This window comes from Schistocerca cancellata, chromosome 1, assembly GCF_023864275.1.
Source record: "Schistocerca cancellata isolate TAMUIC-IGC-003103 chromosome 1, iqSchCanc2.1, whole genome shotgun sequence".
Taxonomy (NCBI): Eukaryota; Metazoa; Arthropoda; class Insecta; order Orthoptera; family Acrididae; genus Schistocerca; species Schistocerca cancellata.
The window spans coordinates 761,999,193-762,017,311 of record NC_064626.1 but is presented as its reverse complement, the minus strand read 5'-3'; the positions used below and the strand labels follow the sequence as shown (position 1 = coordinate 762,017,311).

General features: G+C 38.9%; 2 protein-coding genes across 5 annotated transcripts in view; one reads left to right on the top strand and one right to left on the bottom strand.

Moving 5' to 3' along the window:
- The window catches only part of LOC126186585 (uncharacterized), a 44,581-nt gene extending 31,891 nt beyond the window's left edge, over positions 1-12,690 (bottom strand). For 2 of the 4 annotated variants that reach the window (XM_049928223.1, XM_049928222.1), the window contains exon 1: positions 12,367-12,644. The gene's annotated coding sequence lies outside the window, so the exon portion shown is untranslated. Of the gene's footprint in view, positions 1-12,366 lie in introns of all 4 variants that reach the window. The other 2 variants (XM_049928224.1, XM_049928226.1) reach the window with 2 other exon arrangements.
- Positions 12,691-13,483: 793 nt separating this feature from the next.
- LOC126162230 (uncharacterized) lies at positions 13,484-14,752 on the top strand. The gene is made up of 2 exons (XM_049918599.1): positions 13,484-13,764; positions 13,881-14,752. Exons 1-2 carry the CDS (start codon positions 13,575-13,577, stop codon positions 14,015-14,017), a joined length of 327 nt encoding a protein of 108 aa, XP_049774556.1. The 5' UTR covers positions 13,484-13,574; the 3' UTR covers positions 14,018-14,752.
- Positions 14,753-18,119: the final 3,367 nt, after the last annotated feature.

Below are 18,119 nucleotides of genomic sequence, written 5' to 3'. Positions count from 1 at the left end.
TCAGCTGCCAGAGACAGTGGACTGAAAGCTCTTTTAGTGACAGTCTTTTTGTTGTGCCTATCTGTGGCTCAGCATCTCTGGTGTGTGGTCAAGTAGCAACTATCCTTTACATAATATTGTTTATATGCCATGAGTAAGTTTTAGAGACTTGTTTGAACAAACATTAATTTACAGACCAAACTCTGTCATTCAGAAACCATTGAAGTCAATTATTCAATTGAAATGCCAAGGTCCTCTAACCATAAGCAATGGGTGAGGCCCCTGACAAGTTCAGGAACTTATCCAGTAATGTTTTCTGATATGCGTGGCAGCGGAATTTTCAAGTAGGCTATTAACTTCATGGGGGTAGTCTATCATTTTATATGACCTGGGGTGATAGATTCAGTATCAGTCTAATCTGCATACCCACAGAGTACCTGATGAGCAATAGGTCGTGTTCACAGTACACCTGGCTTCTGGCAACTTTCTTTTGTTCATACTGAAGATCATGTATTTCTTAACCAAACACCATTTATATAGCTAAATGCTTGCTTTAGTGCATAAGGCCTCAGCTGCAATGCACCTGAAAGTGTCATTGGTGAAGCTGTTCATGGTTTTCTGAGCCTTCAGCGAGATAACAGTGTCATGGTGCACCTGCTTCAGCATTTTGTATTATGTTGGTACATAACTCCATAGCGTTTTTCCGTAAGTTTAATAAGCACAACAGACACATAACAGAGAATTTAGTCATCAATAATATATTCTCCTTCACTATTTACAGCACTTATCCAATGATGGGTTAACTTCTCAATTCTGTGACTGTGGAGATCATGTGGTTTTGGGGCGAAGCACTCGTCAAATCTTGTCTGAGTGCATTTTCATCCAGGAAGGAAGTTCTTTGAGGGCTGTTTGATAGTGTGTGGAAAAGGTGAAAGTTTGAGGGCACAAGATTAGGTGAATAGTGTGGGTGCAAAATGACCTCCCAACCCAACTCCCATAAGTGCTTTTGTCAGTAGAGCACAATATGGCGTATATTATCATGGAGTAGAATCATTTCACACAGTCTTCCTGATTGTTGTTCTTGGACTGTGTCTGCAAGACGTCTCAGTTGCTGATAATAAAATGTCAGCAGTGATGGTTATACCTCATGGAAGCAATTCGTAGTACATCAGTACATCACATCATCGCTATTCCACCAGATGCATAATATTATCTTTTGTGGATGCATGCAGGTCTTTGCACGGGGAATTATTGATTTGTTTGGGCTCAACCATTCCTTTGTTTTCCTTATGTTAGCATAAAGATACCATTTCTCATCACCAGTAATGATACAGGATAGGATGGCCAGTGTTGTTCATGAGCAGAGGTGCACATATGGCCACCCACTGATTTTTGTGATTTTGGTTTAGAGCATGTGGTACTCATACACACAAGTTTTGAACCTTCTCCAACGCACGCATATGTCTCATGATGGTGGAATGATCACAGTTAATCACTTTTGCCACTTCTCGAGTACACTGACATGGATTATTACGAATTAAAGCGTTTAAATGATCTTCATCAAACATCAAAGGTCTTCCGGAACATGGAGTCACTAATGTCAAAACAATCCTCCTTAAAATGAGAAAATGAGAAAACCATTTTCTTGCCATGCTCTGTTCAACAGAATTATTACCATACTTGACACAAATGTTTCTGGCTGCCTTCTCTGCTGCCACCCCTCCACTGAACCCAAACACAAAAATCTGTCAGAATGTTCTGATTTATCCACTTGGCACTCTATTTTCTAGTGTCCGCAGTTCCAGTCATTATCTCCGAATGACAAAATGACAATATGTAAACTCAAATAGTAACAATGAACTACAAATAAAAAATGACAATCGATAAGTAAACCTGTAGCAACTGGAATACCAACATGTGATACAAAAATGCTACAAACTTATGCACCAACCTAATTTTTGCCTTTAGGATCACTCACTTCACTGAGTTCATATACACAGTACAGGGTAAGACACTGAATTTGTATTTTGTTCACATTTTTTTTTTGTCTTAAATCATCAAACAAATGTATTTGATTACTAAAGCATGTAGCATTGGGACATGGTGTTCTTCATAAATGTTCCAAATTAGAAAGACAAGTTCACTTGTAATTATGGCATTGCTGACATGTGACAGTGCTTGGCAAAGAGGAACATACGTATGCATATGCTGAGAAAAAATTCCAAGAGACAACTGCAGAGGAGGATACATAATTCACATTTGCTCACAACAGAAGGGCAAATTTTTCGGGCATGTGGGGACGAAGCCAGGGGTATCCATTCTGTAGGACTGATGAACATCTCTTTTCTCTAGCCCACCAGTGAAGTACTGTCAGGGAGGGATCCTGGGGTGGGAGGAACAGGCATCTGTCTCTGAGGCTATCTTCTTGCTTTCTTTGGCCACAGCATTTCTGATCTTCTTTTTTCCTTTCATATTTCCCTTTTTAGGCACCGAATCTATCTTTCCCTCTGTCCATATTCACATAGTCTCAATGCAAGACCCATTTCCATTTTAAACTTCATTATTGGAACAGCTATGATTACGCATTCACCATTAGAAAGACCACACTCCTCGGATCTTATACGACAAAACAGTTGATTCAATCGCAGTAAAATACCCATGTATAGTGCACTGCTTTAAAAATTTTTTCCTTACATTAGCAACATTACACTGATATGAGGAAGAAATGGTTGAACATATGACAAACAGATGGCTGAGAAAGTACCATTTACGATGTGCTAACATGAACACTGAAATAACATTTATGACATGCTAACATGACTGCTAAAATAATATTTATGACTTGCTAACATGACTGCTGCAATAATATTTAGGAAACACTAACATAATGCAGCAACTGGCTCATTTCATTTAAAATCACCCAAAATAAGGAAATTTTGTTGCCCTTGTGTCACAGATGTTTGTGATAAATTGGTGTATGAAAGTACATATTGAAAGAGGGAGAAGATAATTTTTCTAAATTATCAGATCAAAACAAGTCAGGAGACCATTTTGAAATGTGGGTCTTTTTCATAAATTGGCATTGGTAGGAAAAGTTAGTTAAAAATTTGTAACTACTGTAACTTCTTTGTTTATGAATCAATTTTATTCAGTTTTATGTTGTTGGGGAGGATTGACTATGATATAAAAGTATTAAAGTGTCGAAATTTTCAGATACAAATATTTACAAATCTGGAATGAAAGTCTTATCCACTTTTTTTAATTTATTTTTTTAGAAGGGAGTTTGTTCTGTTTAGTGATTTAAAACTGAAAGAACATAAAAAAGTATCTTCATTTTGTTTTGTGACTCTTAGCAAGTGTACAGTAAATAATCTCCAATTTGCATAAAATACATTTGTAACATTCTAAAAAGTGTTCATTCTTTAAAGCAAGTCATCAATCAAGAATACTGTGTCTGATCCACAAGTATATAAGAGACTTGTGCTTGTGCCAGGAGCAGGCAACATCATTAAAATGTTTTCATAAAGGATACAGCAAACTTCAGCATGCTGTGGCCACTAATAATCTGAGAAAGGCCCACTTGGTTTATTGAATTTGACCTTTGTATCTCTGGGTTCTTCAATAATCTCTGGAATTTTTTCCAAGCCACCATTGGTTTAAAAAAAAAAAAGATTGGACTCTTCTCCCAGGAATGATAGAACCAGTGTCATGTGATTTTTGTAACACGTCTGTGGATTTTGTTACCTCTTCTGTCATAACATAAAATGTTTATTTTCCAGAAATTTGAGTTTTGGCAAATGTAAACAGATCTTTTGGACTGAAAATGTGACTGTCATAAGGATTCTGTAAACTCTCTCTTGTTGCTAAATGTTTAACAGTGGCACAAACTACACCACATGCATTTTTGCCCTGAATATCGGCAAAAGTTTGATATTTCAGTTACCCCATGATCTTGCTTGTGATGGTACGAATTTAAAAAGTTTTTATATTGTGCAGAGCCTCGATCACTGAAGTAATTAACAAGTTGGATGCATGGTAACTGTTCCAGTATACTGGTGAAAGAGGTTTTCCTAGTCTATCTCCAATGTTATTCAATCTGTGTACTAAGCAAGCAGTATAGGAAACAAAAGAAAAATTTGGAGTAGGATTTAAAATCCATGGAGAAGAAATAAAAACTCTGAGAATGAGATTTTCACTCTGCATGATGTGAAACTTCCTGGCAAATTGTGTGCCGGACCGAAACTCGAGCTCAGGACCTTTGCTTTTGCGGGCAAGTGCTCTACCATCTGAGCTACCCAAGCATGACTCACGCCCCGTTCGCAAGAGAGCTTCCGAGAAGTTTGGAAAGTAGTAGACGAGGTACTTGTGGAAGTAAAGCTGTGAGGAGGGGGCATGAGTCGTGCTTGGGTAGCTCAGATGGTAGAGCACTTGCCCACGAAAGGCAAAGGTCCCTAGTTCGAGTCTCAGTCCAGCACACAGTTTTAATCTGAAAGGAAGTTTCAAAAACTTTGAGGTTCGCCGATGACATTGTAATTGTGTCAGAGACAGTAAAGAAGAAGCTTGCACAGGATAGAGTAGCATGGAGAGCTGCATCAAACCAATCTCTGGACTGAAGACCACAACAACAACAACAACAACAACAACAATAGAATGTGGTTGTATCATGCTACAAACAATCACATGACACAGCAATACCCTGTTTTAAGGAACACAGCAAAATGATGAAGGGTGACTTGAATGTTCTGTAAGTGAAACTCTTGTATTGCATCTTGAAGCAAACATGTCTAGTTTTGTGCAAAATGTATTATAATGTTGCATGAAGTATCGGAGAGTGTTCCTTGGTAAATTTTAAGTAGTGCCTCTGAGATTTTAATATGTGATGGTGTTGTGTCAAGTTTTGAAGCTTTTGCATGAGATACTCAATAAATTCACTGAATGTCTTCATTAATGTGTCCAACATAGCTCAACCTACTTGGATCCATTGCTTGAAGATAAATTTCAGAATCTTGTAAGGATTCCAGCTCTAGTAAAAAGTTATAGAGTTCACATTCTTAAAGACCCGGAGTACAGTGATGCAGCATGCACTCCTCGTTTTTCAGATTACAAAAAGGTTTTTTTCTGAAAGTTCAGTGTATGGTCCTTTTACATGAGCAGCACACATCATCACCTTTACATTTTGGTGATAAATACACATACATGTATTATGCATTCCATGACTGTTCACAGTAAGACATCCTTTTGGGCAAATAAATGGAGGGAACTAAAAAGTCTTTGCCCTAAGCCCCCCCCCCCCCCAAAAAAAAGACTGTCTTGGAGTGAAGAGACTAATCAGATAGGGGAGAAGGGTGGGGGCAAAGAGTCCAAAACCCATATTCAGGAGGGTCTACCTGGACACAGGTGCTCTTATCTTTGTCTGTGAGGAGATGGTAACAGTGGAATAGCTTAAGGAGATGGTGCCCAACATATCTCTGCGGGAGATGGTGAAGCTGCTGGTCAAGACAGTGGACAATCTGTTCAAGGCTGCAAAGGCATCAATTTTTGTACCAAAAATTCTCAAGGGTTCTCCTCCAAAGACATTGTTTGAGAAAATAAGAGCACAGAACCTTAAATCCTTGACAGAGGATTGGAGGGTAATCAACCAAAAGGTTGTACTGGACAGCCAAACTCTTGTGATGGAAGTCAGTGAAAAATCCTTGGCAGCAATGTGAGAACAAGAAATGAAATTGTACTTAGGGTTCTCACAGGTTGGTTGCCACCAGGCTAATCAAAGACATCAGAAGTGACCATGGCAGCAAGTTGGAGGCTGCAAGTGTTACAGGGTAAAACTGCAACACAGTAATGGGGCAACGGCCACCCTGAGTCATCTTCTGGGAAGACATAAAGTGGATGTGTCACTGATCCAGGAACCCCATCTATATTGGGGGGGGGGGGGGGGGCAATTCAAGCTTCAAAGGAACTGGAGGTAAGCTGATTTATACTAGAAATCTACAGAACTGCAGAACACGTATTTATGTTAAGAATGTAATTTCATTCATGCCAATCGCGGACTTCTGTTTCAGGGACTTAAGTTACCATGAGCATCAAACAATGTGAGGAAGAAAGCATGAGCGAAATTGTATTGGCCTTAGCTTACCTTCCTTATGGTGACTGTATTACTCCTCTCCAGGAAGTGAGGAGACTGGTAAATAGAACAGTTGGTCACAGCAGAATGAACAATTGCTGGTTAGTTGTGATGACAATGCCCACAGCCTAGTGCAGGGAAGCAGCAACAACAATGGCAGAGATACGGACCTACTCAAATTTGTACTAGAAAATAGTCTGGAAAGCTTGAATTACAGTAAGGAACCTACCTCCAGGAATATAAGAAGGGAAGAAGTAATTGATATAACTTTTAGACCCACGCTGATGGGTAGTTACATCAAACAATAGTCTGTGGCAATGGAGCCATCCTTATCTGACCATGAGTATATTAAGTTTGAGGTTGAACTGAGTGTTGAACAGACCAAGGCCTATAAGAATCCAAGGAAAACAGACACACACTCATGGAGGAAAGACATAACTCATGCTTACCTGAAGTCAGAACTTCAACAAGGAACCCGGTATTGACAGCTGCCGTTATGACCTCATACTTAGAAAACTGCCCAATCATTGACAAGTGCACAAACAGGAATCCGGAAGGGCAAAGTAAGTGAGTAAGAACCCTGTTTAACCTTGCAAGGGAAAAAGGACATAGGCTAAAATATCAGGAGGCCCTTGTGAAACAAAACCTTGCAATAAAGCAAGCAAAGCTATTTTGCTGGAATGCATCCTATGAGGAAGTGGAAGGTACAGCTGCTTGTGCTAAAGTTCATAAGATCCTCACAAGAACAGTAACTAATCCAGGAAGTATGTTAAGGAAGGAGGATGGTGAGAATACAAGGACAGCGAGTGAGATGCTGGATGTGCTCCTCAAGACTCACTTCCCTCAGTGCACTTCGTCAGGTAACACAGAGCAGGAGTCTGTCACAGAGAGACACTTGTTTAGAAGTAACCACAGGGAAAATTGGGAATCTGCCATAGAATGCGCTGACTTACAAAAAATCCACAGGGTGGTGGGAATGTTTCAACTGCTCAAGTTGCCAGGCCCAGATGGTATCTTTACAGTTCTACTGCAACAAGTAAAGTAGGATTTAATCAGACTCCTATATAGACCGTTTAGGGTCAGCCTAGCAGCAGGAATAGTTCCTAATGCTTGGAGGGTGGTGAGAGTTATTTTCATTCCAAAGCCAGGGAGAACTGATCACAAGGCCAAAAATATGAGACAGTCAGTCTGTCCTCCATTCTTACAGGGGCATTAAAAAACTGATTAGTGTGCATGGTAGGAAGAAGAGGCTAGCTAAGGTTCCTCTACAAGTAAGCTGACACTCACATCAACCAGGGAAATCAAGTGATACAGCACTTCACCCACTCACCAGGCGGAAAAAGCTCTATACTTTCAGGAAATAGCTTTCTGCATCTTCCTGGATATTGGGGGTGGTGGGGCGGGGGGGGGGGGGGGGGCTTTTAGCAATATGACCTTTGCATCCATGGTTAGGGCTGCAGGAGAGCATGGCAGTGAGACCACCATACGCAGATGGACTAATACCATTCTAGGTAGAAGAAAGGTGGCAGCAACCATGCTGAATGAGAAAATGGTGATCAATACAACCAGGAGGTGTCCAGAAGGAGGGGTGTTGTCTATTTGAACCTGCTTACTGTAGTCAGTCCATGGTCTCTCTCTACAACTGTTATTCCCTTACATCCAAAATTAAATATTCCTTGATATCCAAGAATGTGTCCCATTGACCTGTCTCTTCATTTAATCATTTTGAGCCATATAACATCTTTTATTGTAAAATAAAAGTACAGTCTGAGAACTCTTAAAGTGACATCGCAGTCATCTCTATAGCATCAATAACCCTTAAGTTACACTTAAATTTTTTCTTAAAAACTATGGGACACTGAACATTACTTTTCATATTTTGAAACACAAAATCAAAACACTGTGGTTCATGGTGTGGGTTCCTGTAGTCATGTTCTAGTTCATGAACCACGGGCAACGTATGAGTGGCCAAGTAAGTGGTCCCGACAGTCGGGATACCAGTTACTTTGGAATAAGGCTGGGCATCTCGGACATATTCTGAGTCGTGGTCACCTTTGTGCTCATACGGCAAAGACTACCAAATCCACCGGTTAGTCCCTCAGCCGTTAGGGGTAAAACCCAATGGGACTCGGGGCAAGTAAGGCTAGCAACCTGCTTCCCTGGTACTTTAAATATGATGCTGGCAATAATCAGAGCAAAATGCCTCGGATCTTTGGAGGTGACGGAGTCCAACCTCTAATTCACAAACCAGGGACTCCTAAGATACGACTTGGCAAACAAAGGGTAATGAGATGGGGAGCTATTAATATCAATGGGGGCTACTCTGGGAAGAAGGTAGAGCTGGCAGAGGCTGTAAGTAAGATGGGGCTGTACGTTTTAGCTGTTAGTGACATTCGGGTAAGGGTGAGAAAGAAGAGGAAGTGGGAGAATACAAGGTCTACCTGTCAGGAGTCAAAGCAGGAATAGCACAATGGGGTGTAGGGCTTTACATCAGGAAAGAAATGGACCCAGCGTAGTTGCAATAAGGTATATAAACGAACGACTGATGTGGATAGATTTGACAGTGTCTAGCAAGAAAATTAGGATTGTGTCAGTATATTCGCATTGTGAAGGGACAGATCAAGATAAGATGGATAGTTGTTATGAGGCACTCAGTGATGTAGTTGTTAGAGTAAAGGACAAGGACAGTGTTCTGCTCATGGGTGATTTTAACGCCAGTATTGGAAATCGAACAGAAGGGTATGAAAAGGTTATGGGTAAATTTGGAGAGGATATGGAGGCCAACAGGAACGGGAAATAACTCTTGGATTTCTGTGCCAGTATGGGCTTAGTAATCACAAACTCCTTTTTTAAACATAAGAACATTCACCGGTGTACTTGGGAAGGCAGGGGAACCAGATCTGTCATTGACTATATAATAACAGATCAGGAATTCAGGAAGGCTGTGAGGGACACACGTGTATTCAGGGGATTCTTTGATGACACTGATCATTATTTAATCTGCAGTGAAATTGGGATTGTGAGGCCGAAAGTGCAGGAGGTCAGGTCCATATGTAGGAGGATAAGAGTGGAGAAACTTCAGGATAAGGAAATCAGGCACAAGTACATAACAGCGATCTCAGAAAGGTACCAGTTAGTTGAATGTAGTCAATTACAGTCATTGGAAAAGGAATGGACAAGGTACAGGTACACAGTACTAGAAGTGGCTAAAGAATGTCTTGGAACAGTAGTGTGTAAAAGTAGGATGAAGCAAACAGCTTGGTGGAATGATACAGTCAAGGCAGCCTGTAAAAGGAAAAAGAAGGCGTATCAAAAATGGCTACATACCAGAACCCAGGTAGATAGAGAAAGTTATGTTGAAGAAAGAAACAAAGCCAAACAGATAATTGCAGCATCGAAGAAGAAATCGTGGGAAGACTTTGGAAACAGGTTGGAGACTATGGGTCAAGCTGCTGGAAAACCATTCTGGAGTGTGATTAGCTGTCTTCGAAAGGGAGGTAAGAAGGAAATGACAAGTATTTTGGACAGGTCAGGAAAACTGTTGGTGAATCTTGTGGATGCCTTGGGCAGATGGAGGGAATATTTTGAAGAGTTGCTCAATGTAGGTGAAAATGCGATCAGTAATGTTTCAGATTTCAAGGTAGAATGGGATAGGAATGATGATGGAAATAGGATCACATTTGAGGAAGTGGAAAAAATGGTCAATAGATTGCAGTGCAATAAAGCGGCTGGGGTGGATGAAATTAAGTCGGAACTCATCAAATACAGTGGAATGTCAGGTCTTAAATGGCTACACAGGATAATTGAAATGGCCTGGGAGTCGGGACCGGTTCCATCAGACTGGACAAAAGCAGTAATCACACCAATCTTTAAACATGGAAACAGAAAAGATTGTAACAACTACAGAGGTGTCTCTTTAATCAGCGTTGTGGGTAAAATCTTTGCAGGTATTGTTGAAAGGAAAGTGCGTGTATTAGTTGAGGACCAATTGGATGAAAATCAGTGTGGGTTTAGGCCTCTTAGAGGTTGTCAGGACCAGATCTTTAGCTTACGGCAAATAATGGAGAAGTGTTATGAGTGGAACAGGGAATTGTATCTATGCTTTATAGATCTAGAAAAGGCATATGACCGGGTTCCTAGGAGGAAGTTATTGTCTGTTCTACAAGATTATGGAATAGGAGGCAAACTTTTGCAAGCAATTAAAGGTCTTTACATGGATAGTCAGGCAGCAGTTAGAGTTGACGGTAAATTGAGTTCATGGTTCAGAGTAGTTTCAGGGGTAAGACAAGGCTGCAACCTATCTCCACTGTTGTTCATATTATTTATGGATCATATGTTGAAAACAATAGACTGGCTGGGTCAGATTAAGATATGTGAACACAAAATAAGCAGTCTTGCATATGCGGATGACTTAGTTGTGATGGCAGACTCGATTGAAAGTTTGCAAAGTAATATTTCAGAGCTAGATCAGAAATGTAAGGACTATGGTATGAAGATTAGCATCTCCAAAACGAAAGTAATGTCAGTGAGAAAGAAATATAAACGGATTGAGTGCCAAATAGGAGGAACAAAGTTAGAACAGGTGGACGGTTTCAAGTACTTAGGATGCATATTCTCACAGGATGGCAACATAGTGAAAGAACTGGAAGCGAGGTGTAGCAAAGCTAATGCAGTGAGCGCTCAGCTACGATCTACTCTCTTCTGCAAGAAGGAAGTCAGTACCAAGACTAAGTTGTCTATGCACCGTTCAATTTTTCGACCAACTTTGTTGTATGGGAGCGAAAGCTGGGTGGATTCAGGTTACCTTATCAACAAGGTTGAGGTTACGGATATGAAAGTAGCTAGGATGATTGCAGGTACTAACTAGTAGATGGGAACAATGGCAGGCGGGTGTCCACAATGAGGAAATCAAAGAAAAACTGGGAATGAACTCTATAGATGTAGCAGTCAGGGCGAACAGGCTTAGATGGTGGGGTCATGTTACACGCATGGGAGAAGCAAGGTTACCCAAGAGACTCATGGATTCAGCAGTAGAGGGTAGGAGGAGTCGGGGCAGACCGAGGAGAAGGTACCTGGATTCGGTTAAGAATGATTTTGAAGTAAGAGGTTTAACATCAGAAGAGGCACCAATGTTATCACTGAATAGGGGATCATGGAGGAACTGTATAAGGGGGACTATGCTCCAGACTGAACGCTGAAAGGCATAATCAGTCTTAAATGATGATGATGAATCAAAACACTGGCTTGGTCAAAAGCTGTAAGAAATTGCAGCATTTGGTAAGCACTACGTATTATCAATATTGAACATCAAAGAAATCTGGGACGTCAAGGTCCAATATGTGACCAAAACTGGCTGATATGATATAGGAATAGTAATTTAGAAAAAATACCAATCAGGAGTGATAAAGCATGTGGGTCTGTACAAAGAGTTTTATAAACAAATAAGAAAAGTTATCATATCCACAAAGAAACGTAAATCACAGAAAACGTAAAAAAAAAAAAAATTAAAGTACCTAAAATACTAACATTATTTGCATTATAGATGTATGAAATGCATCTCTTTCTTATGGTAAAGTGTGCAACTTTACTACTCAGGCTTCCATGTATACAACAACAGATCAAAAGATAATTATAATACCATTAATGACTAAAACAAGCAAAAGAGTCACGGTAAATAAGTAAACATATTTCACGACCAACTCCAATCTAGCATAAAAAGTTATCTCTTTTTGCTCTTTTGGTGGCAATGAATATTTCATAGTGATAAGTAATTTGTGAGTAATGTAAAGCACGCACATCTATGACGTTCAAAATACTTTAATGTCTCAAAATACAGCATGGACATTTCTATTCCTTCTATTCTGCAGAAGAATTTCTATTACTATAATGGGCAAGTGGCAGTGGACAGGAATTATTAACTCACGCCTGTAAAATGACTCGTTCCACATCATTACGATTTAGCGTGAAAATGATAAGCAGAACAAGAAATTAACTAACTAAATATACTTTGACACATATGTTTAATAATGTTGCACTCATAAATTATATATGACATGTTTGACTCATCCACGGACAGTGGAAAGCACAAAAAATTAATAAACGCTGGATGATATTTCTGACTCACTTTATCTATAAAACTGAAAGTACGAGTTAAAAATTACAGTAATTTATGAGAGAAATCATCGGTTCAATAATTATGTTGTATATAACAAACGTAACATAAAAATACAAGTTGGACACAAACAATTAAACACTCTGATACTTACACGGCGTTAAAAGTCAATATTTATATATTACTTCGTACTTCATATTTGAAATCTGAATCATATACGTGGTGGACAATTTCAAAAACGAATAACTTTCTCAGGCAAATAAATGTATTGACAGAGATTTTCATACTTCTAATAAAGTCATTATAAAATTTCACTAAATTTCATACCGATCTCACATGACTAAAGAACGTCTGTTTACACAATTGGTGGCCAATTATATGTTTACAAACAAACATCCACGGACAGGTTCTCAGCACGACAAGCAGTTCAAAGTTGAAGATATTCATTCTCTTACTTGTAAAGATTTGTACTACTCGAGATACTGTCAAATCAATAGCGCTCGATTCCAACCTGACAGGACAAAATGGAACTAGAAAACATTCCACAATACATTTAAAATAGTGCATTGACATAAGCCGACAACAGAAAGAAATGAGACAGGATGGAATGAAAATCATTGTTATTTATTCGAAATTAAGTGGCTGCTCTAGAAATATACTACAATCCCCAACTTGTCGCTCACCTAGGAATCGCGAAGATAAGATCATAAGATTAGAATAATTACTGCACGCGCAGAGGCATTCAGACAACCATTCTTCCTGCGCTCCATAACTGAATGGTATAGGAAGAAGCTCTAATAATTGGTACAGCGGAACGTACCCTCTGCCATTCACCTCACTATGGTTTGCAGAGTATAGATGTAGAAAATGGTATTTAGTGTTTTATTTATTTATTTATTTATTCGTGTCTCTTTGATCCAGTATACAAGAGAACGAGTCGTAATTATACATGAGGACAGTACACTTACTTACAGATGGTAATAGATACAAATTATAATATTGTATAGGAACAAAACATGCTAATAATTACAAGCTTACGCAGTTCGAATAGTGAACAGAGGTCTAAAACAATCAAATAATAAATTACAATTATTCCAAATTACAAGTTACAAATTTGATAAAACTGAGCGAAAATTTCCGTGCTAATGCAACACCACCTAAATCACAAGGCCTTACAACTCTCTGCCAGCAGGTAAGTGACGTCATCAACTTCAGGTATAAGGCCAGTGTCACCTACCCGTAGTAGCGCAACCTAGGTGCCTGTAGAAATGTTATGTGGAGCAATGTAAATAACTGTTTCGGAGCTGTAGTGTTAGTGAGTTGAATTCCCTTGTGGAATCGTTTGCTTTTCTGTGCTTTTAAATGTATACTGCCTGTAGCAGTTCAGAAGAGATCATTGCCATGGTGAATAAGTATTGTGTTCCTGGTTGTGACAGTAATTACGATGAGAAGAAGAAGGTTCACATTTTTAAATTTCCAGCCGATGAGAATACGCGAAGGAAATGGTTATCTGCGATCAAAAGAGAGAACTTCGTTAATCAAGCATTCTGTGGTGAGTACCTTTCATTTTAAGCCGTACTTATCGACGAAAGTATATGGCAGTTGAAGTTTGAGTATCAGTAAAAGTTTCAGCGACATGCGTGTAGTATATTATTTTTCACTTCGCAGGTCTGCCATTTGTACTTCTGCGAAGGCGATATATTGTGGGAAACACAAGCAGTAGACTGGAAAACCGGGGCTACGTTAACCGCACCACTAAGCGAGCCGCAACTCCGAGAAAATGTAGTCCCAAGCAAATGTCCTAACTGCACTTCGTGTATTTCGAAAGTGATGCCAAAAACCAGAGAAACTCCTTCTGAAAAACAGGAGCACAGGGAAGCTTCTTCACTGAGAGCATCCACAGAGGACAGTATTAAATCTCTAGAAGAATAAGTTTTCCTTCAATTCATTTCAAGAACTGGTAAAGAACCTCGACTCTGTTACTTGTAGCGAAAAGTGCTCAAAAGCAGTGAATGGTTCATATATACTGTTTTTTTATGTAGACACTGAAATAACACCATATCATATTTTGTACATAATTATTAATCAGGAACTCAGTGTAAGCATTTATGTTAAGGGCTGTGAAATTACTTCCAAGAAAGTTCCAAAAACTGTGAGTAAAATCCGTGATCTAGACAATATTATAATATTTGTTGAAAGTTTAGTGTGAAAAAAGGAAGAAAAACATCTTCAACACATCATTGTTGAGTTGTTAGATAACTTAGAATGTGAGGGGAAAATTAAATCTGCTGTTGAATTAATAAGAAGTCAGTTTCAGTTAAGCTTTTCGCGTTCTGAGAGATAAAGGTTTCCTCCCCATGTTTTAGTATTTGCTTCTTTGTTGGTTTTTACTTCGGGCCATGCTTACAGATTCATAAGGAACACTGAAAATATTATTCTACCTCATCTTAGTACTATTAGAAACATCTGTGCAAATATTAATGTTGATCCTAACAATCCAAACTTTCTAGTTACAGTAGGGAGAAAGTACCAAACCCAAATCATCAGTGTTGTTTTGTGACATTCATGTCAGATGAAGTACACATTAAGCCAGTCATGGGCTACAAAGGAAGAACTTTTGTTGGTATGGCACATGATAGCACTCCTCTTGCAACAACTGCTCATGTGTTTATGATGCAAGGTGTAATTTCATCATTCAAAAATGTTGTCCATATCTTGCCTGTAAATAAAACGACTGCTGACCAGTTGTTCAATGTAATAAAAGTATTGATTGGCTGGAAGACTTAGGTTTAAACATTATTTGTATTTGTTCTGACAATAATTCAATTAATAGAAAAGCTGTTAGTAATTTTGAAAATATTCAACAGCTGTGAGGTCTGAGGCGTCTTGTCACAGTTCGTGTGGCTCCCACCATCGGAGGGTCGAGTCCCCCATCGGGCATAGGTGTGTGTATTGTCCTTAGCATAAGATAGTTTAAGTTAGATTATGTATTGTGTAAGCTTCAGGGCCGATGACCTCAGCAGTTTGGTCCCATAAGACCTTATCGCAAATTTCCAGTTTCCACCACAACTTAGTACTACTTTCCCTTGTTTTATGTTATAGGCCCAGTACATATTTCTAAATGCATCAGAAATAACTGGGGTGAATTTGAAGGATTAACTTCTGACATTTTGCTTCCCCAGCTTTGGAAACACCTCTGTGAGAATGCAAACTTAATTTTCTGCAATTAGGTCATATTTGACATTGAAACAAACAAATAATTGAAATTTGCATATGGTTTAAGTATGAAAGTTCTGTGGCCCTCTTCATTAAAAAAAAATGTAACGCTTGCTTGTCATATTTTCAATGAGAACATCAAGTGTTTTTACTGGAGTTAGGGCCTACAAATAACATTAAAAATTATGAAGGAACTGCTGAATTTAATAAAATAAGCACATGGTGGAAAATTTCAAATGTTAAGTTCCATTTGAAAGCCTTAGACTTAGAGAGGAAATACAAAAGCCACTAACAAGCCACAAGGATAATGAGACGTGTAAATTTCTAGAAAATTTTCTAAATTGGCTAGACAACTGGAACTCCATGAATTTGTCAAGTGGTAAGCTCAGTAAGGAAACACACTCGGTACTCAAGCATGCAACATATGCATTATTAGAATTGAGAACATATTGTCTGTCAGAACTTAAAATGTCACACTTGCTGCCTGCAAAATTTTAGACTGATGCCTTGGAAGCCAGGTATGGACTGTATTGATGACTGTCTGGATCCCTGCACCATGTGTCAATGTGGCAAATATTTGAGGCAGAGAAAAAGCTGAGATGATCAACATTGTTAGTTTTTTTACGAGATGACTCAGCTAAGAAAATTGTAATTAGATCTCTACACAGCTGTGTTCAGTCTGAATGTCTTGATGTTGCCTGAGACATCTCAGCATCAGATATTTGTAAATTAAGTGTTAGTGTGATTTGGAAATTATCGGTCCAGAATTATCAGTGCTTACATTCATTGCTGGATACTGTTGCTACAGCACAAGAAAGAAATTAAAGTATGGTAACTGTGCTCTGTTTTTAACAACAGATAAGCAGCTGGCATGTAGTGCTGAGCACAAACTAATTAAAGATCTTGACGTGGCTTGTGATATCCACAGAAAATGCTGATAGTACTATATTATTTTTTTTAATGTGGGAACTATTATCAGATGAACACTGTGATCCCTTTCTCTGGCTTCAAAACCAAAGGTAAATAGTATGTAAATTAATTCTTGTTTGTGTCATGGCCAATGATGATTTTGCAGTAGATGTCTGTGACAAACATTCAGCACAGGAATTGTGTAAATCTGTTGTTTGGACAGATGTTAATATTTTGCTTAACAATTATTATAAAATGGAAATGACAAGCTGCATAGGTTATTAAACAAAAGGAAACTGAAAACTGTGGTGGAAGGACATATTTTAAACAAAGTAAAAAATGTACATAGTTTTTATTAATAGTTGTCAGCTTTTGTTAACTTCACTAAGCAAGTTCTCAGTACTAAGTAGAGCACATGTAAGCCCTCCCTATACATATTTATTTCCTCAGCTCTGATGTTACAAAACTTTCACCATTTTGAATATAGAGAGAATATACTTTGTGTATAGTATGTTACTCTAATGAGTATCACTTAGTGGAGTGTATGATGGTGAGTGAGCTGTTAGGTGTATCTAGTCATAATTGTTTGTCATGTTCCTCCTTTTATACATTCTCAAAGTGTTTTAAAAATATTGCTGGCAGTTGTTATTCCAAAACCTGTGACTCATGTCTCTGGTGTAAGATATTATCATTTTAGATACTATGCAAATGTGAAATACTTAGTGTGGGTGCAGGATGGTGTGAGTGTGCAGTTAAGTGGTAAGAGAAGAAGAGATAAGTGTCATTAGTCATAATTGCTTCCCTTCTTCCTCCTATCATTTTTAATGTGTTTTGAAAATATTTTGGTTCTGATATCCAACAGGTCATTTAAGAATTTTCTAATTTCTATTGTTCTTAGAGTGCTGCTTTCCTTAACCCCTTGACTGCTGGGGACGTGTTAACTCATCATGCCTCGCCGTTCCCCAGGAGCACTCTACGTGTTTAAGTATGGCCCTTGGCTTTCCCTACAGCACTAAGGACGTACTGACACATACCGTGACACCGGCCTTTCCACCGTTAGGGACGAGTTTTGGAGCGCAGAGTCACTGCTACCTGAGCACGACAGACATGTAAACACGCAGAGCTGTCTTTCCGCCCTTCTCTTCCAGCAGCTGTTCAGTGGTCTGACTATAGTTAGAGATTACGTATACGTGTGTTGCTGTGTCCCCTCTTTGCAGAATGAGACTTCGCTTCCTCTGGTTTCGTCAGTTTTTTTTGTTTTCTATGGAAGAAATGTCACGTCGCCATGGTTGCACAGATAGAGAGATCCTGGGTATGCTCACTAGGAGAGACAGTGAGTGTTAATTATCTGATGTTGCTAGCAGTGATGAGTCTTCAACAGAATCTCGAAGCTGTAGTCATCAGCCCTTTACATCAGAGGGGAGAGCAAGAATTACAGTCATCAGTTCCTCTGAATCCGAGGATTTGGAAAGTGACAGTGGAATGGTTCAGAAAGGAGAGCAATTAAGTGACACGTTTGACTGGAAAGAAACAGATTTCCAGCCATTAAACCATTAGTTTGATGACTCGAGCTAAGGACAAACTATTACTTTGATGACTCGAGTTCAGGACACAAATATCAACCAGGTACTGACCCAAGAATTCTTTCATTTTTTGTGATATTTGTCTGAAGAACTTTTGCAACTTATTGGAGACGAAACAAATCGTTTTTACGTTTACACCACAGAAAATACTACAGAATCAGTGAATTCTCGACTGTCTAAATGGAAAGACACTGGATTT